At 30.2% G+C, this 27,614-nt stretch overlaps 2 protein-coding genes across 4 annotated transcripts; one reads left to right on the forward strand and one right to left on the reverse strand.

The window, feature by feature from the left end:
• LOC105203471 (farnesyl pyrophosphate synthase) lies at positions 1-27,448 on the forward strand. Of its 3 annotated transcripts, none has more exons than XM_039450191.1 (7): positions 1-252; positions 11,504-11,676; positions 24,059-24,199; positions 24,402-24,605; positions 24,702-24,860; positions 24,940-25,152; positions 25,291-27,448. In XM_039450191.1, exons 2-7 carry the CDS (start codon positions 11,530-11,532, stop codon positions 25,498-25,500), a joined length of 1,074 nt encoding a protein of 357 aa, XP_039306125.1. In that variant the 5' UTR covers positions 1-252; positions 11,504-11,529; the 3' UTR covers positions 25,501-27,448. The 3 variants fall into 3 exon arrangements, with proteins under 3 accessions (XP_039306125.1, XP_039306124.1, XP_039306123.1); XM_039450190.1 differs by having other exon boundaries at positions 1-245; XM_039450189.1 differs by lacking the exon at positions 1-252 and having other exon boundaries at positions 11,229-11,676.
• LOC113005950 lies at positions 15,313-21,356 on the reverse strand. Its single transcript, XM_039450196.1, has 5 exons — positions 20,976-21,356; positions 18,794-19,351; positions 18,009-18,371; positions 17,678-17,808; positions 15,313-17,583 (listed from the first exon to the last, which is right to left on the reverse strand). The coding sequence occupies exons 2-5, from the start codon at positions 18,897-18,899 to the stop codon at positions 17,422-17,424; spliced, it is 762 nt and encodes a 253-aa protein (XP_039306130.1). The 5' UTR covers positions 18,900-19,351; positions 20,976-21,356; the 3' UTR covers positions 15,313-17,421.
• Positions 27,449-27,614: the final 166 nt, after the last annotated feature.

The raw sequence follows: 27,614 nt of genomic DNA on the forward strand, positions 1-27,614 counted from the left end.
CTGCCCAACAATCGAGCGGCAGAGTGACAACCGAGTGTCCAAACGCCATACATCTATCCGTGCTATATACGAGAAGACGTCCATCACTTCGAGAACAACATCTACGAAGGACCAGTGACTACTCTCCAGCCTACTAACGCATACTTCCTCCTCACGCGACACGTAACGTTGTAACACGAGTTAGCGTTCGTGAGCGATATTAGGCTGTATCAGAATAAACACTTCTCTACACACGGACTCCGCCTGTAAGTCGTAAGTCTCTTTCGTCGGTCCTTATTCGCCTGAGGTCAATCGGGCCTAGGTCCGACTTTGTTGTGCGATCAAAAGCACAACAAAATACTAATTAATAATTTCAAACACAATATTTAAAATTAAATTAAATATTTAATCAACGTCAAATAAAATATAATCAAATCAAAAATAGATGTTTCAAATTAAAGTATTTTGAACACAAGACATTTCATTGTGTATATTATACAAAAATAACATTAATATTGTTTTCTATTGAAAAGAAATTTGCATTTGCATTATGACAACTTAATGTTGCCTAACGTATAAAAAATAAAAAAAGTTTTTAACTTTATCCTCGAAAGAGACACTTCTAACATTGACACGATAATTTATACACAATACAAAATATTTCACGGTTTATCTCAATGTACACAAATGTATACACATTATTATGAGATAAATGTTTTTTTTCGTTAATGTATGCCCGGTTTTTCTTTTTCTTTTTAGTAGCTTGACAGTTTGAAAGGCGATAAGTAAAATTTTTCAATTCAACATTTCAGTCTACTGCACTGGGTAATTGCGCCATAATAACATTAAACTTTACAGAACTCTACTTAAACAAAACTGAATATTTCGATAACAGGGATGAGCGATACAGTAAAAAAGGTAGAAATATCGATATTTCTACTGTTACATTCAGCCTTAAGGGAAAGATAGGAAGGATAAAGGTACGAGCAAGGCGGGGAAGGACACAAACGTTTTAAACTCGTGGCCGTACTTATCGGATGTAAAACACGAGAGCGAACGCACTTTGGGACTCCGAAATATGGGTCAACGTGTGAAGACACGCTTTAACCCCTTCTCGGAAGTCGTGCGATCGTCGGCTCTGATTGGAGAGTTGAGTTTCTTTAACTCGGGATCGGGCCTAGCGTGATCTTTTTTAGTCAGGAAAAAGGGTGATGGTTTTGGTTAGATAAATAAATTGGTTACATTTAAAAACTGAAATTTAACATATATTTTGAATTTTAGAACTTATATACATTGCTATTATATTAATTGACAAGATTAGCATAAAGTTGACAATTATCATTTATTTTAATAAGAAAAACAAAGTGATTAAGTAGTTATTAGAAAAATTAAACTAGAATACATAATTATAAAGATCAGAGGAAAACAAAAAGGTTAAAAATAGCATATGTTATCGATAGTGAATACGCAGTAGTTGAATAAAAGGTGTTTACCTTTACTATAACATTAATGTACTTAACATTACTGTAAGGTAATTAATTAATAAAAACTAAATTACAACTTTATTATTATGTTTTTGTAGCGGAAGAGATGGAGTTAACGAATTCATGAGTTGAAATTTGTGGAGTTTTACTATTAATTACAATTTAACATTTAAGTATGGAAGTAGTTATAAAAAAGTGTGTGTAACTATTCTGTGGGAAATGGGTGGTCAGAATCATGGTCGGGAAGGGTGACTATTTCCTCCAAGAATTCCACGCTAGGCGTGGAATTTGCGGGTGAGGGAGGAAAAGAGATTTCCTCTACGAATTCCACGCTGGACGTAGAATTCAAGGGGAAAGGAGAATCAGAGAGATCCGCAGGAGAGTATTAAGAAGGGAAAGGTGTCAGGAGCAATCCTGTACGTAAGGAAAGAGGAGTTAAAAGGAGTGCTGTACAAGGAAAGTCGCGGAAGAGAAGGTGGCCCAAGCAGAACAGGGAATCATCACAACGTCAAAATAATGTCAAAGTAACTGCAAAGTGATCATTAAAAGTCACTTTTCAATCAATTACAATTCATTTTGATGTCATTTTGACACAATTGTGAATCATTTTAATGTCATTTTGACTTGTTGTTCAGCTTGGGGAGTTGCGTTCTTCGGGGATAAGAAGAGAAGGTAAAGATAACTGCGGAGGTATTTCTAAAAACAGTGCCCATTCAGGAATCGGTTTCTGGTGCAAATTCTTGCATCCCCCTGTCCTTAGATTCTCCAGAGGAATTCGAAAAGAGCGGCTTGTCTTCTAACGTTTTTCCAGAGGCGATGACGATGGGGTCGCAATTTTCTTGGGATATTGATTTTGCCCACTAACAGTAAACAATTAACAAAAGGGAATCCAGCAAGGGACTAAGAAAAATAACTTACTTTTTGTTTGATGAGTTAAACGTTGCTGCTGGCTTGCGGACCTCGAGTGCCTTCTTCAAAGAATGGTCTCAGCAGGATAAGTTTGGTGGAAGGTTGGCTTCTTTTTACACTGACTTAAACTCGAGATGGTTTAAAATTGCGGACTTTTTCGGAAGTGCCTGTCGGATTTAAACTTCTGCTCCACGAGAAGAGAAGTGAGAGTGATGATGAGTGTTGAAAAATTAGACATTTTATAGGAAATGAAAAAGAGCGTAGAGTTGGTCGAGCGGGTGGAATGGAGATTTGATTGGTGGGAGATTTGAGACTATCTCTTTTTGTTTCTAGACACAACTTGTCGTTGGCTAATTCACCAATGACCCTTAGCAATCATCTTTTCGAATGATCTACTATTGGTTAGTTCTCCATCTTTTCCCGAGTTTTCTTGATTCTAAGAGGGGCAAATTATTGAATCGCTCAATCGCTTAAGGGATACCTTATCTATTATATAATTTTCCCTTTTTCGATAATTTACAATCTCGGTGTCTTGTGTCATTTATGTTTTTAGGATTCGCTGTTACATTGTTACTGTAAGTGGTTCATGTCGCGACGTCCGCGTGAGCGAACAGGACCGTATTCATAAATTTTAATTTATAATTTGCCATTTTCTTGACCGACGTCCCGACTCTGCGTTATCTTGTGGTCGGTGCCAAGTTTTAAGTTTTTCTCCTTTGAATCCTGGCTTTCCCGTTTTTACGATGCGAATATTGTCGTCAGAGCTCATACGTTTGAACAGGAAAGCCAGGGCCATAAATTATAATTTCGACATTTTTCGTTCGGTATTTGATTCAAATTTATCTCCCGTCGATCTCTTGTTTTTAAGTAATTTCTACGGGTCCTGTTTATCTTCACGTTGTGTCAGAATGAGCACGTTTGTTCCTGATATATAGTTTCTTTCTATATTTTTGGGTTATCATTTCGGTCGTATACTTAAGAATTATATTCCCTAGGAATAGATATCTTGTGTCGCCAATTTTCTTTATGACACGGCGGAGAATTTTTGTTATCGGCAAAAGGGGAAATTGTGGAGTCAGTTGGACGTAACACCCCCCGCGTTAGACAAATGTTGGGGACACAACATTTGCAAAATGGTTAGATTGATTTCTCCTTTTGCACGTTACTTGAAGGTTTTTAAGGAAGAGGAAGAAACCTCAGGCAATCCCCTTTAGACATACCCTTTTCTTGTTTTTTTTGTCTTTTTTTTTACATATACATTGTACATATGTCTTTTTTTCCGGTTTGTACCTTTTTATCTTACGCTTTTACTATGAATACATGTATGTATTGATGGCTTGATAAATTGTAATTGTTGATATGGCATGCACACGTATTTAATTAATATAACAAGTTGTGAAACTTTCCTCCCCCTCCCTTTTTCATTGTAGGAATAATTTTCATTTTTCTAAAGTTTCAAGTTCGAATATCGAGAATATTGAAAAACACGAATGTCTCCGAGTTCTGCTGTTAGTTTTCTATATCCTCTCTTTTTTGCTCTCTCTTTTTTTCTCTCCACTTTTCCTTTACTTGGGCAAAGTCTCTGCGGCTTCCCCTACACTTAGAATTTCATTCTGTGCCTGCAAGCATCCGGATGATTTTCGATGCAGTTTAAGCATCGGTTTATTAACGTCGACTTCGACGGAAAATTATTTTCAATTTTTTTTGTTTTCCTTATCTTTATATAGCGTCCATTATGCATTACTGTCTATACTTTAATTGTGGAAAAGGATTTTTAAATCTGTAAATGCAATTAGAAAAACGGCATGCCCAAAAATTAACATTCGGTCGATAAAAAAGGACGACTTTAGCATCACCTTAACCGCCTTGCGACGGGCCGCGCGACAAACCGACAACAATACACGGATCTGTGTACGCGCCGCGCTCACCGCACCTCGCGCCGCTTCTCACCAGAGCGTCACGGCCACAATAACAAGGCCGCCGAGTTTCGAGGAAAAACACCAGACTAAGTTCCGCGAACCGCGTCTCGCGCGACAGGTGTACTCGATGTAAATAGATTCCCGTGCTTTGTAGATAGTTTCCCGTACCGCATATACCGAGCCGATAAGGCTCCTGACTCCTCAGCCGAGAACTCCGCGTTGACGGTAGCGACATTTCGTCGCGGACAAAATTAGAACTAATACACGTGAAACGTGACAGATTGACGATGAAATGTTATCGTGCATGTCATTTTGTTATTATGTATTTCATTGTAAAAACATGACTTGTCTCGTATTTACCAAATTCGTAAAAATGGACCGCGAGTAAAGTTTCTTTGAATTTTATACATAAAAGTACATTTTTCACTCCTTTTAATAGCTCCGTGTGTTTTCCTGTCTGAGTAGACGTCACTTTACATGCTTTTTACGATTATTTACTGACTGCTAGGCGAAAAAAGGATAGTTGTGACCGATATTTAGAAGTGTTTTAAAGCCATCTGATTAGTCTGTTTTATCCAAATTGGCATTATTTAGAAATGACACGTCGGACAAAATTATGTGCCCATGTGTTTTCCTATTTCAATTGCTTCACTTTACATGCTTTTTACAACTATTTACTGATTGTTAGGCGGAAAAAGGATAGTCGTGACCGATATTTAGAAGTGTTTTAAAGTCATCTGCTTAGTTTGTTTTATCCAAATTGGCTTTATTTACAAATGGGATGTCGGACAAAATTACGTGTCATTTCACGTAATTTCTCGCTTCTGACGTCACGACTTCAATATGGCCGCGGCGAGTACTCAGGAGCCTTAAGTCCGACTTTCTGTATCACGTCCGTCCGCGCGCTTAGATGATTTAAGTCCGACTTTCTGTATCACGTCCGTCCGCGCGTTTAGATGATTTAAGTTCCGAATCTCTGTATCGCGTCCGTCCGCGCGTTTAGCTGGTTTTTGAAACCCGCGTCTTGACCACCGCCCGAGCGCAGCTCCGGATTTTCCCGAGCCTCGTACCGGTAGCCGTACCGCGTACTGGCAACCGCCGATGTAAATACACCGAATTTCTGTGAAATAAACACACTGATATTTACCAACTTAAAACACGTCTAATTCCTCCAGGCGACCTTTCGCGCCCGTTCCTGTACCATCGACCGTCCGTGCGCAAAGTACGGTCGTTACAGAATTCTCACCATAGGCTTCTTTCAACAACTTATAGCACTCAGTCGGAATTTTTTTTAATTTAACGAGAAATTTCACATTGATCCGTTGCTCATGTTTTTCGTCACACATTGTTATCGGCACGAGAAAAAAACACGTTTGTTTCTAACCTTTATGACAAAAATACTATTACAGCGACAAAAACGTGTTTTCGTACTGGAATAGTAGACACTTTCAGTTATCCAACGCTGCATTTGTTTCCCATCCTACCTCTTTAGGACGCCTTTTGCGCACGCAGTTTCGTTATTTAATACCCAGACCTTGTGTATATACATATACATATATATATATATATATAAATATGTGAAATTTACACGTCGTAGCGTGTGATTTATGTAAAAAGCTTGCACGTCATAGCGTACGAATTTTTGAGATGATTAATACAATTAGGTTATGAGAAAATTCAGGTAAAACGGTGCTATGGTTATTTACGTGTCCCCTCCCCCCCTTTTTAGTTTTTCAGTTCAAGAGTGTATGTCAATGTTTCCTTTGTAGGTAGAAGAGAGTAAGCTGTTTTTTTGTTTATTTTTTTTGTGCCATTTGGATAATTGTGCTTTTTTTCTTCGGCCTCTGGGACTGAGGGACCTTTTTTATTGTTCAATTTTTTGTAATTTTTATGTGAGAAATGCGTAACCAATTTTGGTATGCAATTCGACTATTTTTCTTAATTTTGATTTTTACATTATTTCTATTTAATATTTCTACAACTTCATGAGGACCTGTATTGATCGTCAAATTTACCGGGTTTAGGCCCCTTTAGTAAAAATACCTGATCACCAGGCTTAAAGGTTTGAAAGTTTTTTGTCGTAGTATTTTTTTAACTTAGTTTTTGCTTCAATTACATTTGTGCGAGCGGTTGTCTGTATGGCGTGGAACTGTGTGACGAAATCTATCAGGTAGTCCTCATAATTAGCTAATTTATCTTTTGGAGCTATGAGTTCAATAGAAGGAATTCTTGCTATTTTTCCAAAAACTAACTCGTATGGAGTATGTTTTGTTGCTTCATGTATGCTTATATTATAATTGAACATTGCAAGGCCGGTCTATTTATCCCACTGCTTTTGATCAGTAGCGTACTGTTTCAAATATTCTCCTAGCGCGTGATGTGATCTCTCTAACGATCCGTTTGATTGTGGATGAAAATCTGTCCTACAAAATTTGCAAATTTTTAATATTTTGGTTATCTTTTTTATTAAATTGCTAATGAAATTTCTGCCTTGATCTGTTAGTATTGCTTTAGGGGCTTTGTGTGCTCCCAGCACACAAATAAATCTGTCTAAAAAAGCTTCATGCAAAAAGCTATTGTCTTGGATGTTTGGTCTGGTAAAGGAATTCCCATGCTAAATTTTGTTAATTAATCTTGTAATGTTAGAATATATTTGTTTCCTCTTTCTGTTTTCGGCAAAGGTCCGACGATATCCATCGCTACCTTGTCAAAAGAAGATCCTGGCGTGTCGGTGATTACTATTGGCTGTTTAGTTTTCACACGTACTAGTTTTTTTAATTGACACTGCAGGCACTGTTGTATGTATTGTTGAACATCGGATTTTAAATTTTCCCAGCAGTATTTATGCTTTATTCTATGATATGTTTTTGTAACTCCTCGGTGTCCTCCGGTAGGCAAACAATGCACTTCGCCTATAATAATAGGACGGAGATCTTTAGGCGGGTATTTTATTGCTCCGTTGCATATAATCAATTTAGTTTTTGAATTAACAAAAATTATTTGTAATACGGATTTGAGCTCTACGATACGTTATTAACATAGTCTGATTTTGCAATGTTATTTGTTTCTAATTTTAAATTTTTGACAGTTTTTCTCAATTCTTTTATTACTGCTGTTATTTTGTCTAAAGTCATTGTCGGGCCTTTTCCCTGTTCTTCACTGATAGGTAAGGCTATGTGATAATATTTTTTATATTTTATTGCTTTTGCTTGACTTAGTGTAAGAGAGCTTAAACCTGATAATTCGTTCCGCTCGAATAATTTTTGTGAACCTTTGTCTAATGGTTTTCCGTTTGTGTCAGTGAAATAAACAATGTTATTCTTGCGTAAGAATAATAGATCTTGTGTTTCAATTATATTTCCTTTAAATGATTGTCTCAGCGGAAATGAAACTAAATTTTTTTCGACTTAGTTCCGTTTCACTGAATTTATTTTTAATAGTCACAAATATAGTCACAATCAGGACGTACAAAATACACGCGTTTGTTTTTATTAATAACGGGTGAACTTGACTCTTCGCCTTGGCACTCTCTAAAGCAGCCAATCGCGTCCCAACTCTTTACTTGATCCTCGCCTTTAGAGAAAAAGAAAGAGTGAACGATGTCGTATCGAATTATAATTTACGATTTTCGCACGTGCGGAAGCGTGTACTCTGACCCTTCAAGAGCGAGACGCGGCATCAGGACGAGCGATATTGGAGTTGAATTGCAATTTTTTATCAAAAGAATGCCGCATGGTAACAGAGAAATTTGGGGCCTTGAGACCCTGGTGATAACTGCGATTTCCCTTTGTTTTAATTCCCGCCGCGTAGCCCATTCGTCGCCCGCTTCCCGCACCATACGCACACCGCACTCGCGTGCGCCTATATGCACGTGATCGCTTCGTTACAATGATTGTATATCAATTACAGTAGGTTTCTTGCAAGTTTTGCTTATAATTTAATTTTGATTTCTATCCTCTGATTTTTCATCTTTGTCATCTGTTCCTTCATTTTCATTTAATTTATCCGGTGGGTCATTTCTATCTTCCATTTCTCTAATTTTGTCTTCCCTCTCTCGTATTTCTTTCGACGATTGATTCCTTGTGTTACATCCAGCCTTAAGGAAAGGAAAGCAGGGAAGGATGCAACAAAAACTCTTTTATTCTCGTGACCGCACTAGTGGGACGTGCGGCACGAGCCGAACGCACTTTTGAAAATTCCGAAATTATGCGTCAACGTGTAATGACACGCTTTAACGCCTTTTCAAAATCGTGCGATCGTTGGTCCTAATTTGAGTCAGAGAATTCAATCTCTATAACTCGGGATCGGACCGAGTGTAATCTTTTCGAGTCGGGAGGTTAGTGTGTGAGTACGAGATGGGTTTGATGAAATAAAATTTTACATTGGAGCTTCTTTTAAACTAAAATTTAACATATATTCTGATACTTAAATTTTACATACATAAAGGTTCAAAAAGAATTAGCAAATGAATACATTATCGGTTATTGTTATTTAATAGAAAAAAGAAAACAATATAACAAGGTAATCATTGTTAATTAAGACAGCAGTACGTAATCGGTTGGTTTAATTAAAATACAAAACGATTAGGTAATGATTATTCAGAAGTTTAAAATTTATATACATTGTTTAATATCGATACATAATTATAAAAGTGAACAAAACAAGAAATTAATTAAAGGTTATTGAAGAAATTAGTATTATGCATTATCGCTAGGAGTTATAGTATAAAATAAAAAAATAAAAAACTTAATTCTATTACATTTGTGTAGGAGAAGATGGAATTGATTGATTTCGGTTACGGGAATTGTAATTATGCGTTGAGATTCATATTTTAACTATTAAATCAAATCAAAACCTAAGATTTAAGAATGGAAGTAGAACATTTCATTTACATAGAGATTTAAGAAATATTTAGAGGGAAAGTCGGGAATTGTCTAAAATGAGAATTGCTGTATTAATCCGAAATAAAAATAATAATATTGGGAACAAGGAGCTGGGACATGAACGGCTGTGATTGCTCATTAGCGATTGATTCCTGGCGAGTTGAATGGAAAATTGAAGTAAAACCGAAAAAGAGAAAAAAAGAAAAAACTTACTTATTAGTTAGACAAGAAGAGAAAGGGAAGAACTATGGAAATCTGCGGGTTGAAAGGTGCTTGACTCAGCGCAGGCTGTCCGCTCTGGGGATGCTTCAACGGTGGGCTGCTCGGAGTTTTAATGTATGTGATTCTTAAGCGCAGATTCTAAGTTTAAAACGATTTTGAAAATAACGCGCACAGCTTCGACACTTGCAACGCGTGGATGTGAGTGCGAACTTGAACTTTGAATTTTTTGAATGAATGAATGAATGAATGAACCGTTCGAAGCTGCGTATTTTATAGGGCTTAGGAAAAGGGCGTGAGATTAGTTTAGTGGGTGAGATGAGGATTTGATTGGGTAAAGCCTTTTGAGCTTTTTCCCCTCCTTTGGAGATTCCTTGTTGTCGAAATTTCGAGCTTATTCGTTGGGTAGTTCACCAACGCTCACTACCAATCATCTTCTCGGATGATCTCTCGTTGGCTAATTTTCCATCTTCTCCATCTATTTTTCTTAACTCTAAGAGGGGCGAGCAGTTGCATCACCCAATCGGATTCGTTATCTTCGGTTCCTCTTCTTGGAACGTTCGGTCTCGATTTTTTATATCGCCGCGTCCGTTTATTTGGGACTCGCTTTCCATATGAATCATCTTTCCGTTCGTGATGAAACATAGGTTCGAACAAACAAAGCCGGGTTGTAAATTTTGATTTTATAGTTTTATAGTTTCCGTCCGGCGTCGCGACTCAATCTTATCTCTGATTGTTGCCAGACTTTAATAGCGTTTAGATTTTTTCTCTTTCGAGTCCAGGCTTTGTTCGTCCATATGAATTATTAAATAAGCATCGTTGCTTATAATTTTGCAGTCGCACGATTTCTTCTTTTTTTGCGTCTATTTATTGCTCCGGATGTAATATGTGGCCATTATATATATATTCCGAGAACAATGTTTGATTTTTTCTTATAATAGCCGGGTATAGTGTTATTTATAAAAGAGAAATCGTGGAGTTCCGGATATAAGTGTTGTAAATTTTACAGACAATCCCTTAGCTTGTTTAGCATAATTTATATAATGGATGCGAAAAGGGAAATCGTGAAATCCTCCGGATGTAACACTTGACTGACTTCGAGTCTGTATTTTATTATGGTCGGGAGAGTCATGTGCTAAAACCTTTTCAACCTGAGTTTGCAAATACCGTACTATTCTTATACTAGTCTTAAATTATTCCTAGAATTTCAAAGTTACACAATTTTTGGCTTTAACGAGCGTGCTAATGGTTTCGCATAGAATGCGGAAATGTTTGTCGCGCGGCAACAGGAAATTACATTCCTTATGTATTGAGCACTGTAAGTATATTACATATAAATCACTTTTTGACCTCAGCCGGAATCCAAAATAAATAAAAATGGATTGTTTGCTCAGCAAGTATCAAAACTAGTACGTAAACGCGAAATATTTTACAATGTTAATATTTCCCTTCAAATCTATACAGTATAAAACGCGTTACTTTTTACATCTGAGAATCATTTCCCGTCTTCTTTCGTAAAGATCATGTTCATATGTGGTGTAATATAGTGCGTACGTGTTTCAAATAAATAATTTATTTAAAACAAAGTATGTAGTTTAAAATTCAAACAATAGTATGTATTGATTCAAACATTAGTTTATTTGGACTATTCCAAATGAATATGTTAGGATACAATTTGTTTGAATAAAATTGATTAAAGATGTGTCATCTCAAAACATTACTAAAAATATTAAAATTTTATAAATTGTTTTATTGTTATGTTTGAGCATCTGTGTAAAATTTGAGTACAATTATCTTATCGGTTTAAAAGTTATTAAATTTTTTGTTTATTCTCGATTCATACGTAAAATCGCGTTTTATAGTACTTATTTGTAAATTTGATGAGGAAATTGCATTACAAATTAATTCAAAAATTTGTTGAGAGGATTTTTTGTGTTCTCTTCTCCAGTGAGAGTTAAAATTTTATTTGGCATAAATGAAAAAAATATAAAAAACTATAAATTTCACGACAAAACTTTTAATTTATTGCTTTTATTATTAAATAATTAGTTTATAATTTATCACAATTTTGTTCATAATGCAACTGAATCATTGTTATTGATTGATAAAGTTTTAGAACACTATAATACAACAAAAATGGCTTCTTCCTTAACTCAAACGATGTGGATAACGATGAAGGAGGAAACTCAGAAAATGATGGCAGTGTGGCCGGATATTATAAGTGATGTCACGGAATATGTCAGGAATTTAAACATTCCTGATATTGATAAATGGTTGGAAAAAGTAAGTCATTATTACGAAATATCTTGTGTACTTCGCAAAAACTCTTTGTCTCGCAACTTCTATTCGACTACGTACACTGAAAAAAAAATATCTAAAATCCAAAATAATTTTAATTGTTCTAAATAAAGGGATAAATAATTTTGTGGTAAATAATTTATTTGAATACTTGCAAAGACATTATTTATTTGAATATTGCAATGAATATTATGTGAGTTAAAAAAAATAAATTTAAAAATAAAGCAAAGATTTTTTTTATATGAGAAAATTTCAAATTAAATTTAAACAATATTTATTTAATTAAAGAGTATCAGTATTTATTTTAAAAAGTTGTAACTCTTAATTAAAACAATTTCTATTAATTTAAAATAAATAATAGTTTTAATAAGAAAAAATAATTTCTTTAAAAGAAAAAAATCACTTTTTATTCTAAAAAATATTTATTTATTTTTAAAAATATTGATACTTATTTCAATAATTTTAGATAGGAATGTAACAAAAAATTTTCTTTAATACAAATAAACTATTATTTTAATAACAAAACGTCTTTTTTAAATAAATAGCATTTTTTTATTAATAAATAAATATATTTGTTTGCTTCAATAAATATATTATTAATGTTAAAAATTGTTTGATCAATTTAAACAAATACATTTTTTCTTTTATATTATATTTTTTTAATTAATTGATAATATTTTTTGTATTTTAATATTTGTACTATTGTCTAATGGGGTAATTTAACAAACCTAGGAGAGAACCGCCAACTGATTACGTTATTATTAGAGTATGCATTATTTCGACCAATCACAGAATTATGTGATTGATCAGAGTTCATACTGCAATGGTCACGTGATTAGTCAGCAACTTTCTTCTAAACTCGCTAAATTAGTCAATTGCAATAATACAAATTTCTAAGCATAAAGAATCTTTTTAAGTTCTCGAGATGATATTCTTATCAAAATAATGAATCAACCTTTTATATAAAATAAAGAGAACATTTGAGTTGTATAAAACATTTTATTATATTGCATACTTTGTTACTAACAAAACATTTTATAACGCATATTTTGTTACTAATAAGTAACAAAAAGTATCGCAATTGTGAATTACAATACTAAAAAGTAATATTAATTATTAATACAAAAAAGGAGGAAGTAAATTATAATAAATTAAAAAACTTTACTTATAAGTAACAAAAGTATCAAAATTGTGAACATAAATAATAAAAAAATAATATTAATACAGAAAAAGGAGAAAGTACATTATAATGAATCTAAAAACTTTATATTTATATATTAAAGTTTTCAACATATAATAGTTATAAAAAAGAAGGAATATAATATTTATTATTTGACATAATGTGAGCACTGTAAACTTTGTAATCTACGAGATTATTTTGAGTAATAAATCCCCATTCGTTATTTTCTTTTACATTATATGCTCCATAGTTTTCGCAATAACATAAATTGATGTACTTATTAAATAAGAAAAATACATTTTTAGATTTATTAATTATAATGTACTTAATTCGACCAAAAACTAGAGACGCATATGTTTCTATATTTATAAAATTATTGATTTCATAACAAGTTTCTTGTAATCTTGCCCATAGTACACAATAATAATCGTCAAAATGTGCTGGTAATAAAAATTTAAAATTATTATAATCATTTATAAATTTTAATTTAAAAATAGAAGACCCATGGGAAAGTCGTATTGGGAATCCTTCGTTACAAATAAATCTGTGACAAAGTTGCATTTGATGTTTCAATGACAAGGAATATGCAGGACATTTTCTAGAACTAATAATTTTACTGTATTCTTTAATTTGTTTATGCTTTGCTTCAAATCTCATTGTAGAAAAATTTTTTAAAGGTCCGAATTCACGCATAATCCTTTCATAATGTATTAAATAATGATGTTTTGGTTTAAAAGAACATTTAAAAGTCTTCAAATATAATTCTAAATATTGAGATACCAACATTGCAAAAGAGTTCATAATATCGTCAGTAATAGATTCCAGCATAGAAATATTTACTATTTTACAGGCTTGGGAAAGTTACTTTGTAAAAATAACTAGTTACAGTTACAGTTTCTGTCTTCCAAAAAATAACTAGTTACCGTTACAAGTTACTGACTTTAAAAAATAACTCGTTACAGTTACAGTTATTGAAAAAGTAACTTAAAGTTACTTTTCAGTTACTTTTCTGTTTTTTTTTTGGTAATATTATAAAACATTAATAATTTAAATACGAGACTTTTACTGAAGAGCATCCACGTAAAGTCTTTTCTATCTTTAATTGTGTAAAGCGTTATCTACAATAGAGACTTAAGCCTTTAACCTTAAGAAATTAACCAATAATAATTGATTTATAGAAGAATAATCGATTGTGTTTGGCCAATTTCTTAAGGCTAAAGGCTTAAGTCTTTATTATAGTCTTTATTGACGACGCATAAGATGCATGTGACATGTTTACATATATTAAATATTAATTACCTATATGTACAGATGAAAACTATGTGAATTATGTTCTAAATTTTTTGAGGATAAAGGTTGGTTTATAATAGCCGTAATCGTAAGAAATTGGTCAATCATAGTTGATTTATAAAAGAATAATTGACTATGATTGATCAATTTCTTATGGTAACGGCTATTATAAACTAACTTTAAGACTAAGTATAGAATTTAGACTCAAAGGCATTCTTAGTAACCAATTCTCTGCTGGCTGATTATCACACGTATGTACACGATAGACCAGCCAGACGATCACACAACACGCAGTGATTCTTCGCGAGCATCCCGGAATCGTACTTGAATATCCGGGTCCTACAAGTACAGTCGTGAGCTAAAAGGTTGCAACACGTTTTCTTGGATGGTTTTTAGAATGTAGACTTGCTCCTCGATCGGCGAACATAATTGGTTGAATCCACAAGTAAGAACCAATTACGTTCGCCGTTCGATGAGCAAGTCTATATTTTAAAAACCATCGAAGAAAATGTGTTTCAATCTTTTAGCTCACGACTGTATGTACATACAATCGTGTATCTACATGTAAATAACTTGTAACCTATGACTACTGGTACGGGGCTGCCAAATGTATAACATATAACCGTTCATTGTCACGTGTATCTTTCTAGACAGAACTTTTTCTCGGATCACATCATCTCTCATCATATCATCTCTCTCGGATCACATAAGAAGCATAGAACATAGAATTGTCACTGCATCGAGCAACAGTGGCTGCGTTCAGCAAACTCAGTGGTTGAGTGAGCACTTACTGCTATTAGTGTATTCTTTTAGGTCTAACCAATCACCAATCACATTAAAGCTGCGTTCGAAAACATCAGTTGAGTACCCTCATATATATCATTTTATCCTTGTTGTTTACCGATTGTTAAATAAAGATAAAATGATACACGACGCCACTCGGGTGATGTTTGCAAATGCTATCTAAATTGGCAAATGAGTTTGAAATATATAAAGTAACTATAAAAATAACTATTAATTTAGTTACTAGTTACACAAATAATGTAACTAAGTTAAGTTTATAGTTACAGTTGAAAAAAAGTAACGAAGTTAAGTTACAGTTACCAAAAACATTGAGATACCAACATTGCAACAGAGTTCATAATATCGTCAGTAATAGATTCCAGCATAGAAATATTTACTATTTTACGTAGCATCACGTATAGTTTCCATACTGAGTTTTTAATAGGAACTAAGTCGCCTATAAATAGGCCAAGATTAAAAATTAAATAACAATACATTTCTGATGCGGATAGGATAATCATTCTGTTAATTATAGATTCTAATTTTATAATAGGAATATTTTTATCAAATAAATGAGAAAAATTCTTAATTTTTTCATTAAGTATCTCTACAGAGAATGCTTTCTTATTACATATCAGATCATATAAAATTTTAGCAATGTCGTATCTACAAATACCCTCCAATAGATCGTGCATAGGATCTACTGATATATTTTTAGTTACGTAAAAGTTTATAATATTATGAAAAACGCAGTTTTCTACAATTCCATGACTTTTCTCGACAAAATGTTTATTATAGTTTCCAACATTTCTTAATAAATTGCTGTTTTCAATTATTGTACTCTGCATTTCTTCTTTGGAAATGTAACATATACGACAACAGTGAGAAGAGTTAAAGCTTTTGGTAAAGCCCAGAATCGTATTGAGACCTAAGTTATCACCAACAATATGAGATAAAATAAAATAAACTGTTTTGTCTCTCCTTCTACATTAATAAAAATTCCGTTAGTATAAAGTTCATTAATTTGGTTAATGACATGAATAAAAATTTTTTTATTTCCTAAAACTTTATGATCTTGATAATTATGTAATTGCACTAAAAAGATATTTTCCAATAAACTGGAGAATTCATTTGGTAAACTATCAATACGACAATAAACTGTACCAATTTTATTTTTATTCTTACAAGAACCCAAAGGGTTATTAATTTCTAAATCATCAAAGTAGAATATGAGTGGTAAAATAAATTTACCATTTGCAATCTTTTCAACAGACCTCCAAAAATCAGTTTGAAATATAGAAACTAAATATTCATTTTTTTTACTTTTTTCAATATGCGACATTATTTGTTGATATACATTTGGAAGCTCTAAAAATTTTTTTAGTATTAACTTTAGAGGTATTATACTTAATTTTTTATGTTGTAGATGCGATTGATATTTTTTCTTAACTTTAACAAATGATAAAATAGAGTTTATACGTATAAATTTTGGCATAAACAAGCAATCTCTTTCTTGTAAATACTGTAATTTTTTATATTCTGATTTAAATAATTTGAAGCCATTTTTTATAATATTTAAAAAAACATCAAAATCTTTTACATCCTTAAATTTCTTAGATAAAACATCTAAACAAATGGAAATGTAATTTATTTCTATATTTTTTGTTATTTCATGAATACATTTTCTATTTAAATTTCCAGTAGCATACAATTTTGTTACAAACCGAACAGAATATTCGGATACTATATTTTTGAAAAATTCAGTATTAATTTCGTCAGTATTATCAATCACATCAAATAACATTTCAGTACTAAAAAATTGCAAATTATTTTTGACATTGCATTTTGGTACATTATTTTAAAAAGTTTCAACATTAGTTTTTAATGTTCCATTATTTGTTAATGTTTCATTTTGCTTTATACAAGCATTCTGTTGAGATAATATTTTACAATGCGTATTTAAAACATGTTTCCGCAATGAATAAATATTATTAAAACTACCTATGCAGTCTTCAAAATTACATTTCACTGTAGAATTCATAAGCAACTTGTGTCTCACAATCAGTTTTATATGTAACATTAAAGTATCTATCGATGAAAATGTGTGTTCACAAAAAAAACAAAGAATTATTGTAAAAAATTAGACTACCATATAACTAATAAATATATTTATACAAAACAAGAAAATTTTTAACTTATACTAGCTTAAACTTATAGATTAAAAGTTTTACAAAAAATATAATTTTAATAATAAAAATTTAAAAATACTTTTTAAACATCAGTACTTTTAGAGTTAATAGCTTTTTCAAAAGATTTTGTTACTTTACTTAATATATACTCCATATTAGGAATTATAAAATTCCACTTTGTAGTAAAGTGATAAATACCTTTTTGGATTAGCATCCAAAGGTATTCACTCATTATAGGGTAGCTTACTTGAAAAACATGGTATGTTTTGTAGCATACATCAATTGCCTCTAAAGTACTATTTGCTTTATATAAAATGTCGTCCACTTGAATGTATGTCTCTTTACTTCGTCAAGAGAACCTAAAATGACTATATACGGTTGTAACGTCAAATTTAACATTTCAGCACGTTTTCTTGCTTCTTGTCTGATTAGAATCATGTCTCCAGGAATCTAAAAATCATATTATAATATATAATAAAAATAAAACAATTTTACATGAAACTTTAATTTTTATAAAGTTTTATTAATTTTGAATTTTACTAACGCTTGCATGTTTTATCAGGCTTTCTTTGGCGTTAGCTATTGAGGGTTTATAACATTTGCCTTTATATTTCTTCAGGCTTTTTGGCGGAATTAAATGTGGAAGTAACATAAGACCTATAGCCACTTTTGTATCTAAAAAGTAACAGATTTTTAAATGTATTTATATTAGCAATTTGTTTATGTTAATGATTATATTAATAATTTTATATGTATATATATATATATATATATATATATATATATAGTTTACACTTTCCAATATTTTAATTATTATTATACATACGTTTTCTAATTATACTACAAATAAATATTACAAAGGAAAAGAGAATTACCGTCTAAAATATCCTTATTTTTTAACTTTTGTAACATTAAATTTACTTCGTCATTTTTAATGTTACATGTTGAATGTTTTATTATAACGTCCACAAATTGTTGCCATATATTTAAATCCAATTTTACTTTACTTAAATTCATTGTATCAAAATCTTGAACAATTAATTGATATCCCTGTGGATGTTTCAAAACAGACCATCTATTCAGTAGATTATGCAAAGTTTTTTCTTCAAAATTGTTAATATCTTTCCGTCTAATATCAAAAGTAGTTAGCCAATGTTGAAGAACTAGTTCCCATGGAGCAACGTTCTCATCTAACCATTTCATACTGTCTTGGACTTTTTGATCTATATCCTGTGGAGCTGTATAAAATTAAATTATATTTTAAAATTACAAACATAATTTTATTCAATCTTGCAAACTCAAACCAAATTGACAAGAAATGTAATAATTTACTGTTAAAAATTTATCATTTCTGCTATACTTTATGATTTCAAAATTCGAAACACAAGTTTTGCCAATACATATATGTACACGTACAAATGTATTTATAAATATATATATTTTTATATACTTTGCAATATATGTATACATACAGAGATACATATATAAAAAACTTTTACTAAAAATGTGCTTTTGATGAAGAGGACGTATAAGTATTAATTCAAAATTTATTAGACTATTTGGACTACGGAACTTAATAAACGTTTAAACTGTATTATTACCGATTACAATTTTAAAACGAATAACAGAAAAAAAATTTTATTATTTTAAATACGCATACCATTATTTTCTTTTTCATTTTCTTCTTTTTTCAATTTAGTTCCGAACTTTTTATATAAGGTACATCTATTTCGCCACATGTTCATTATTTTTCCACGCGCAACCATGGATTTTTTAATAACAGAATTTTTCTTTGATACAAGTGGGATATAATATGTTATGGCTACTTCAGTCGGAAAAGTATTAATTATGTTTTTTGATATATAATCAGCCAAATCATTTGTTAATCTATATAAAACAGTAGAAAGATATTAATAAAACAATATAACAAATTAAAAAATATATTAATAAAAATAAGATAAAATATTTAAAAACATACTTTACATTTTTCGATGTCATTAATGATAATGTCGCACAACTTATTTCTACAATTTTCTTGCAGTTGATTTTCTCTTTCATAATAATTTAAAATCTGTTGGCCTATTTTATATTTTAAAAGTAAGTCCTTTAAATTTATCATAGATTGTTTGAAATCATTTGTACAATTATTTTGTGGATTCTCATTACTCAAATCAAGTAAATTAATTAAAGTTTCAATTTCTTTTTCGTCATCTAGTTTCTGTTATAAAAAAAGTCAATTTTTAAAACATATTGCTTACTTGCTATAACAATGATATAACTAAAAAAATGGTATTTTTGAAAAGAAAAGAAAAGTAAAAAAAGAATCTTTGAAATTCTTATTACTGGCAAAATTACATAACTGAGCTTCTAATTGAAAAAAGAAATGAAGAAAAAAAATTTTAGATAAAGTATCATAAATCAAAAAGGTTTGTTTTTAAAGATTTATTTTTATCATAGATGAAAATGTAGTACACTTAATAAAAACTCAGCACACTAATGATCTTTTATTCCACTACAATCAAATATTATACAATAATCGTATTTAAAGATATTTTTATGATTTTAATATTTTAATGTTTTAATGATTCAAAATGTTTAAGGTTTTTCGAAAAATCTTGTTTTTTGAGTAATGCCATTGTAGCAAACAAGCGATATAATTAAAACAATTCGCAACTTTTAAATATATATTATAATTATGTAAAAAAAAAAATGTTTGAGTAAAGTAAAAAATATACTATTCTTTTTTTTTTTATGGCAAACTTTCGACCATTTGACGTGTAATATTGAAATGCTTTTTCCAATATGATAAAAATATTACTCTTTGACCAATAATTGGTAATAATTCAGATATTATAGCTTCTGATAAATGTTATAATCTATCTTTAGTAATCTTGTTTTCTAAAACAGTAAAGCATCAAAATTATTGTTCTATCACACATAATATAACATCTTTTCACTTTAAAAAAATTAATTTCTTAAAAACTTTAACATACTGTCTATAAAAATTAAAATAAAAGAAGAATATCATTAGGAGTACATTTTCTTTTAAAACGTAAAAAATAAATATTTTTTAAAGCAATATTTTTACATGTAATTAAATATAAACAATAAAAAAAGATGTTACGAAAAGCTTATTGTTGCCTTACTTGGGGAAAGTAAAAGAAACATTTCTTACAATTTTTGAATCGCAGAATTCGATAATGTTAATTAAAAATAATGGAAACACATAGACAATTTAAATCGGAAAAATGCTTGGCACCGCAATTATTCACAAGACAAATTGTAACGTAATTTTAATTAACACTATTGAATTCTTTGTTTTAAAAAGTAAAAGAAATATTTCTTTTACTTTCTCCGAGTAGGGCAAAAACAGACTTTTCATAATGCCCTTCTTTATAAAAATATCAAATGTATTTCTTAAGTAATAGAATATTATAGGTTTTATATAATAACTTTTAAAAATAAAACATTTTATTTTATTAAAAAATATATAATAAATGTTACATTGTTACATATGATACAAAGTAATGTTGAAAACCAAAGACGTTAATGGATATACTCGTATTTTACAACATATTTATTTATTTATGTAAATATTTCTTTAGTTAGTGTTCTTTCTCTAGTTTTGTATCTACATAACTATTTCAATGAAATCATAAGATCTTTTTGTTTAATTAATTAAACAAAAAGGTTTTATAATTTTATTGAAAATGTGTCCATTAACATCTAGCGTTTTCTATATGAATTTGTATGTAATAATCTAATATTTATTATTTTTTTAATAAACTGCATATTACAAACATGATAAAACATGACAAGCGATATTAAATTAAACAACTTACTTTCAAAATTTTCAATGAGATTTTCCAGCTTCAAATCTTTTAATATTTTTCGAGTCTCTTCATCAACCATGTTATAGAACCTATTTATAATATAATGATATAATTACAAAAATGAGAATTTTGAGATTGATTCGTTGATCGTTGATTTGTATTGCTGAGTCAACATATTGTAAAACGCAAGAACAGTAGTTTCCTTGACGTTTGCACAGAATGTAATAAATTCGAAATGCGATCATAAATATATGTATGTTAAATCGCTCAAGTTACACTACATTTCTAAATTTACAAAATAATGAGTCCACAAAAAGCATAACAATGGCCACGAAAGCATCGAAATTGCGAACAAAAATGTCTATCTGTGCTAGCAGCCTGTCCCGACAAAAACGTATCAAGGTCTATATGAAATATAATCAACGCATTAGGATTGAATGTTACTCGAATCGTAAATGTATGACTTTAATATACTTGCAGCAAAATAACGAATCTAAAATACCAGAAAATGGACTCCAAACGATGAAGTAGCACGCGGTTGCGGCACCACACGGCACACAGAATTATAGCGTTTTTCATTGAAAAAACTAGTGCGCACTGAGTGTGCACTCGCCGCTGGCAATTGGACATTTCAGTTCGCGCGATGACGGTGCCAACGGAAACGCCCAATTACCTGCAACAAGTGCACATTCAGTGGGCACTAGTTTTCCCAATGAAAAACTCTATGAGTCTTAAGGATCGTACACACTAGCGCGATGTGCGACGTGTTGCGCATGGCAATATGCGATAGACGATATCCAGTGATTGCACTGGTAAAGACCGTTCCGTTTAAAAAAAATAAATTAATCAATTGAAGTTGATTATGAGGAAACTAATCAATTATGATTATTCTCCTTAATTAGTCATTTTTTTTAAACTAAAAGACAAAATTACTAAATTTCAATAAATATTTATTTGAGTACTATTAAATGTTTAATAATACTATTAAATGTAAATATATTTATTTAGTATACTTAAGAACCATTAATTTTATTTTATTAATTTTTTTATTGAATAATACTGTATCACGCAAATGAATTTTTCAAATATCTTTTCTTTTGTGTAGAATGTGAAAGTATTATCACTAGTCGGCATAAGATATCGTATCCAAAAATGTATTTTTTACGGCCAATGAAGTGTAGACACATATATCAAATAAATATTTTTTTGTTTCAAATTAAAGATATTAACTACATTCAATTTCTTAATTTAAAAGATATTGAATTTACTAAAGTAATAAATAATTTTTTTGTTTTTGGTTATTTGTTTTAAAAAAACAGATTTTCTTCATTTTAATAAACATTTTTTTTATTTTTAAATAAATATTTTCTTATTTTTAAATATTTCATATTTGATTTTAAAAATAATGATATTTTTTTTTTAATTCAAAGGGTAATTTCATAGATGAAATGTAACGCTTTTCTAAATAAAATAAATATTTATTTAAGTCAAAACATTTAATTTCAATGTAATGTATTTATTTAATCAAAAAAGATTTTTTTCTCAGTGTAGATGTTGTGTACATTCCTGCAATAATCTAAAATCTCTTACGCAGAATCCAACTTATACAAAACTTTTGTTTGAGTTTTGCGTACGGTTTTAGGAAATTCGACCACATTACGCCTCTTTTTGCAGCTTCTGGGTGGTTAAATATCTACCAGAAATACATGCTTCATTTGTGCTGTCTTGTTTTCAATGTGCTACATGACAATAGTCCTCAATATCTTCGTGAGAGTTTACACTTTTGCAGTGAATTTTATTCTGGTTTGTCCTCTAGTACAAGATTTCAATCTCTTCTGTTCTACCCTATTCATAGATCGTCCAGGTTCCAATCTGCATTTTCATATGCTGCTGTCAAACACTACAATACCTGCCACGACATATACATTCTTCTTCTTCTCACCAAATATTTAAGACTGCCGCTTCTAAGCATATTCTACTGCACTATTAGCAAGCTACTACTCCTATTATTAAATATTATTTTTCGCTTCTAGGCTCTATCTTGTATGCGACTATCATTATTCTGTATACCACTATTAATATTTCTGCGCTCTTTGAATTGGGTTTTATACTTTTAATTTTATGCTTAATTTTTATACCGTTATTAACTTTTTATTTTGTATACCACTATTATTACTTTGTATATCGCTATTATTATTCGATTTTGTGTTCTTTGAATTGTGCTTCATACTGACATTACATTACTTTATACTCTTTGTTATAACAATAATATTATTTCTCGCTTTTAGGCTTTTGTATGCCACTATCATTATTCTGCATTTCCTACTGTTATTGTTTCTGCGCGCATTGAATGGTGCTTTATACTTTTATCTGTTTGATTTCTATGTCGTTATTATTTCGTATACTATTATTATTACTTTTTATACCACTATTATTATTTTTGTGCTCTTCGATTTGTGTTTTGTACTTTCACATTATCTTTATTCTTTGACTTGCGTTTTACACTTTTACAGTACTTTAAGTGTCATTAGCGTCTTGAAGGCTTAGGTTATTATACAGCAGTCTTGTTGATACCTCGTCTTTTGATGTGCCTATAAACTCTCTCTTCCAAATATGCCATACCTCTGCTATTGTACTTACTTGCACTTTAATAAAGATAATAATAATAATTATATATTGAGTAAATTATTATACGGTAGCTCTAATGTAGAAAATAAAAAACTATATTACAACTCATTTTATAGATTAATTCATATGCATTACAATAAATTCTTTTAAAGAACAATTAAATAATAACGTAATATAAACTAATGCAATATAAAATTTATTAAAAAGCTGTAATACATCTAAAAATTTCAATCAAGATTTTATTGATTGCAATAATGTAAAAATTTATAAAAATGTTAAGAAATTTAAAAGAAAAGTAAAAATGTATAAGTAAATAAGAATAATGGTATTTAAAAAAAAACATTATATGTTTAATAACGTGTAAGTAAGTCTATAATAATAGAATAAATTTAAAAGAAAAAAAAGTTTATATTACCCATAAATTTGAACAAGCATGCACATTCATGCATCTTTATATAATACAGGTATTACAGTATAATGTCTCAGGAACAAAGAAACTGCATAGCTTAACATTAATTTATGCCTACAAGTCGATAACGTCTAATAAAAAACAGACACAAGATAACATTTACCTTGTGCGGATTTTAGCATGGTGTCTGGAAATGGTACGTAATAGTTTTTTTCAAAACTTGGTTTAACATATAATAAATTTAAGTTGATTATTGTAAATATTGTTAAATACAAGTGTACTATTTTGATAACATCTATTTAAATAAGAGTATAATAAGAGCAACTTTAATAAAAAATATATATTATTGCGATTATATATTATGATATTAATACATTGCTACGTTTTTTGTTACATAGGCGATAGCTTATATGGTCATGATCGATGACATTATGGATCGGTCGTTATTTCGCCGAGGTCAACTATGCTGGTATCGACACGATGATATAGGTTTAATGGCAATCAATGATGGCTTATTAGTAGAAAGCACTGTGTATTATTTAATTCGGAAACACTTTAAAGGAAAAGAATGTTATGATAATTTAGTAGAAACATTTCAACAGGTATATATTATGTACATATTTGTATAATATATGCGCAATGTCAGTATAATTTTTTTCTTTTTTAATTGAAACATTTTTTATAAAAATATGTTTCAGGCTATATTTAAGACACTAATGGGTCAGTTTTTGGATATGACCTCGACTTTCAAGAAATCTCATCTGGATCAGTTTACGACGAACCGATACCATTCCATTGTTAAGTGCAAAACAGAGAATATGGCATATTTGGTACCAACAATTCTAGCAATGCATTTTGTAAGTTCACTTTAGTTTTTTCCTTAAAAAAAAAAAAAAAAAGACTGTTTCCTTTACATTGTGAGAAATTGTGTTACAGGCTGGAATAAAAGATCCAGAGATGTTCAAGCAAGCAGAAACTGTCTTGTTAAAAATGGGATATTTGTATCAAGTACAAGATGATTATTTAGGTTGTTTTGGGAATGTCGAAGTTTTTGGCAAAGATAGTACTGACATAGAAGAAGGAAAATGTACGTGGCTGGTTATTCAAGCTCTTCAACGCGTCACGCCGGAGCAGCGTAAAATTTTAAAAGTAAATATCGTTAATTAAATGTGTTTTCGTCGCTGTTAATGCTTACCCAAACAAACCATCGTATGGTTAGGCAGCTATATAAGTTTGTCTGGACAGGTCCTTAATTGATTCTTATATTTTCTTTTCTTTTTTACGCAGGAATGTTATGGAGTTTCAGATCCAGAAAAAATAAGACGCGTGAAACAGCTTTTTATTGATTTGGATTTACCGAACATTTATTTAAAATACGAAGAAGAGACATATAACAATTTGAAAGCACAAATACAGCAAATATCATGCGGGCTTCCACATTGTTTTTTTTTAGATTTATTAAGAAAGACACATCACAGAAAGGAATGTCCTGTTTAAAACATATCTTGAACAACAAAGTGTTCCAACTAAGCATTTGTTTTAAACATTTTTAAAATAAATATTAGAAACCTTTTTTGGTGAACGATTCAAACAAGATTATTTAGGCAAATATTCCGTTTTCTTATATTTATATTCTATTCTCTTTTGGGAATTAAATCTGCCTCATTTTCACTGTAGAAGACGAAAATCGTTGATACACAAACGTAAATCTAGATGCAACATTAAAAATATAAACTTCTCTTTTATCGTCTCATATTATTAAATCAGTTGTGATTTACTGTAATTTTATTTATTAAGCAACAAAATGCCATTATTAAGTAACAAATTGCTATTCTTACTGTTTTAACATTTATTTTAAAAGTTACGTTTAAAATGTTAGATATTATAAAATGAATACTATGATATTCAAAATTACAAGTAGCATATAAAAAAATATTTAAAAAAACAGGTATATTAATATTATCAATAACAACATTTTGTACTGCATCGCCTATCCATATTGATAAGTGCTTTTATATCAACAAGTATTTATAGTAAAAAATTAGTGCTTAATTGGTATTATAGCTATTATTTGGTTCACTCAGGTGCAACAGTTGTAATATATTATTAGAATGCAAAGTGTTAAAATAATACAACAATATCTGTACCGTAATTTTTAATAATTAACAGCATACAAAAAATAATTTATAGTTTGAATGAAAAAGTTACTTAAAAAGTAAAAACAGTATATTAATTATAAGTTCGGCTCGAATATAGCGAAAGCATCAAAAACACTTGAAAAGAGTTAATTAACGCGTATCAAGAAATTTATATATATTAAATTTAATCGTTTATTTGTATACATGCATCATTATATACAGGGACGTTTCGATTCTACACGTCTATGGAACGTATTATGAATGTCTAATCGACCTCAATTCCATTATCATTTTTTCCTATAGTGCATGATACAAAGACAAGGGTATGCTCATCCGATGATATCCTTTTGCGTAGATATAAGAGAAAAGCACATGATCGTCACCAGATTACGTTACATTTACGGAATATGATCGCAAATCACTATGGTGATCAAATGAAAACGGCAACGCAAATAACAAATGTTGAATTTGAGAAATATTACGAATTCCAGCTTCGCAAAAACAAATTTATGTTTAACAAATTGGCGACAATTGTACAACAAAAAATACAACTGCAGAAATTATCTCGTGCAATAATTCTGTGCCTTGTTCGTACACGAACATATATTCGTGTTCGTATAATGAATAGACAAATATGTGAACAGAACAGAAATAAAAATAAGAAAAAAAAGATGGTAAAATTTACTAACAATAAAATATAATGCATTAATCTACACATTTCTATCATTTTCTCTTTTTTGAATATATTTTTTCAATTTTCTTACAATATTTTCAAATCACCAATATTTTCGAATCTACTATTTCTTTCATATATTGGTTTAATTTAAATATAATAAAACATTCTTTCTTATCATTCACAATACTGAATGCTGTTTTTTGCATTACATGCTTATATTTATATTCTTTTAAATATTCATTTTATTCTATTCTTCACATAAATATTTCAATTAAAATATTGCAAGAAGCATTATAGGTGTACTAAATAATACATTCGAATGTACCGCGAAACAATGACGTATCTTGGTGACAATTCTAATTATTCGCTCGACTGTCACGTGATTTATCGTGCGCAAGAGCATACCCTTGTCTTTCTACCATGGTGTAGTGTAGAAAATAAACAAGTACTATTTATAAATTTTTAAAAACCAAAAAGTAATATTAAAAGTAATATTAACATTTATACAATAATACATGAGAATTGCATGAAGTAATGTATAGTCATCTCGTTGATCATAAAAGAAATATGCATGTGTATTGTTATTCAGTATATTAGCGAAATAAAGAATGGAGTTATATATACGACTGTATACGAGGGTCACTTGAAATATTTCCGGTCTTTTAAAAAAAAACACATATTTCAAAGCAAAATAAAATTTATTTCTTGACGTAGTCTTTCTCTAACTCGATACATTTGGTTCAACGTTTCTCTCATCCTTTTAAACTGTCAGAAAAAAATTGATTACTTAAAAAATA

This window comes from Solenopsis invicta, chromosome 6 (genome assembly GCF_016802725.1).
Source record: "Solenopsis invicta isolate M01_SB chromosome 6, UNIL_Sinv_3.0, whole genome shotgun sequence".
Taxonomy (NCBI): Eukaryota; Metazoa; Arthropoda; class Insecta; order Hymenoptera; family Formicidae; genus Solenopsis; species Solenopsis invicta.

Bases quoted from the DNA above. Each gene is read 5' to 3' on its own strand.
- LOC105203471 (XM_039450191.1), top strand. From the start codon at position 11,530: ATGGCTTCTTCCTTAACTCAAACGATGTGGATAACGATGAAGGAGGAA. The intron at 24,606-24,701 runs GTATATATTATG...AATATGTTTCAG, and splicing joins TAGTAGAAACATTTCAACAG to GCTATATTTAAGACACTAAT. The intron at 25,153-25,290 runs GTAAATATCGTT...TTTTTTACGCAG, and splicing joins AGCAGCGTAAAATTTTAAAA to GAATGTTATGGAGTTTCAGA.
- LOC113005950 (XM_039450196.1), bottom strand. From the start codon at position 18,899: ATGGTTGCGCGTGGAAAAATAATGAACATGTGGCGAAATAGATGTACC. The intron at 18,372-18,793 runs GTATGCGTATTT...AATTTTATACAG, and splicing joins AAATGAAAAAGAAAATAATG to CTCCACAGGATATAGATCAA. The intron at 17,809-18,008 runs GTAATTCTCTTT...GTTACTTTTTAG, and splicing joins AAATAAGGATATTTTAGACG to ATACAAAAGTGGCTATAGGT.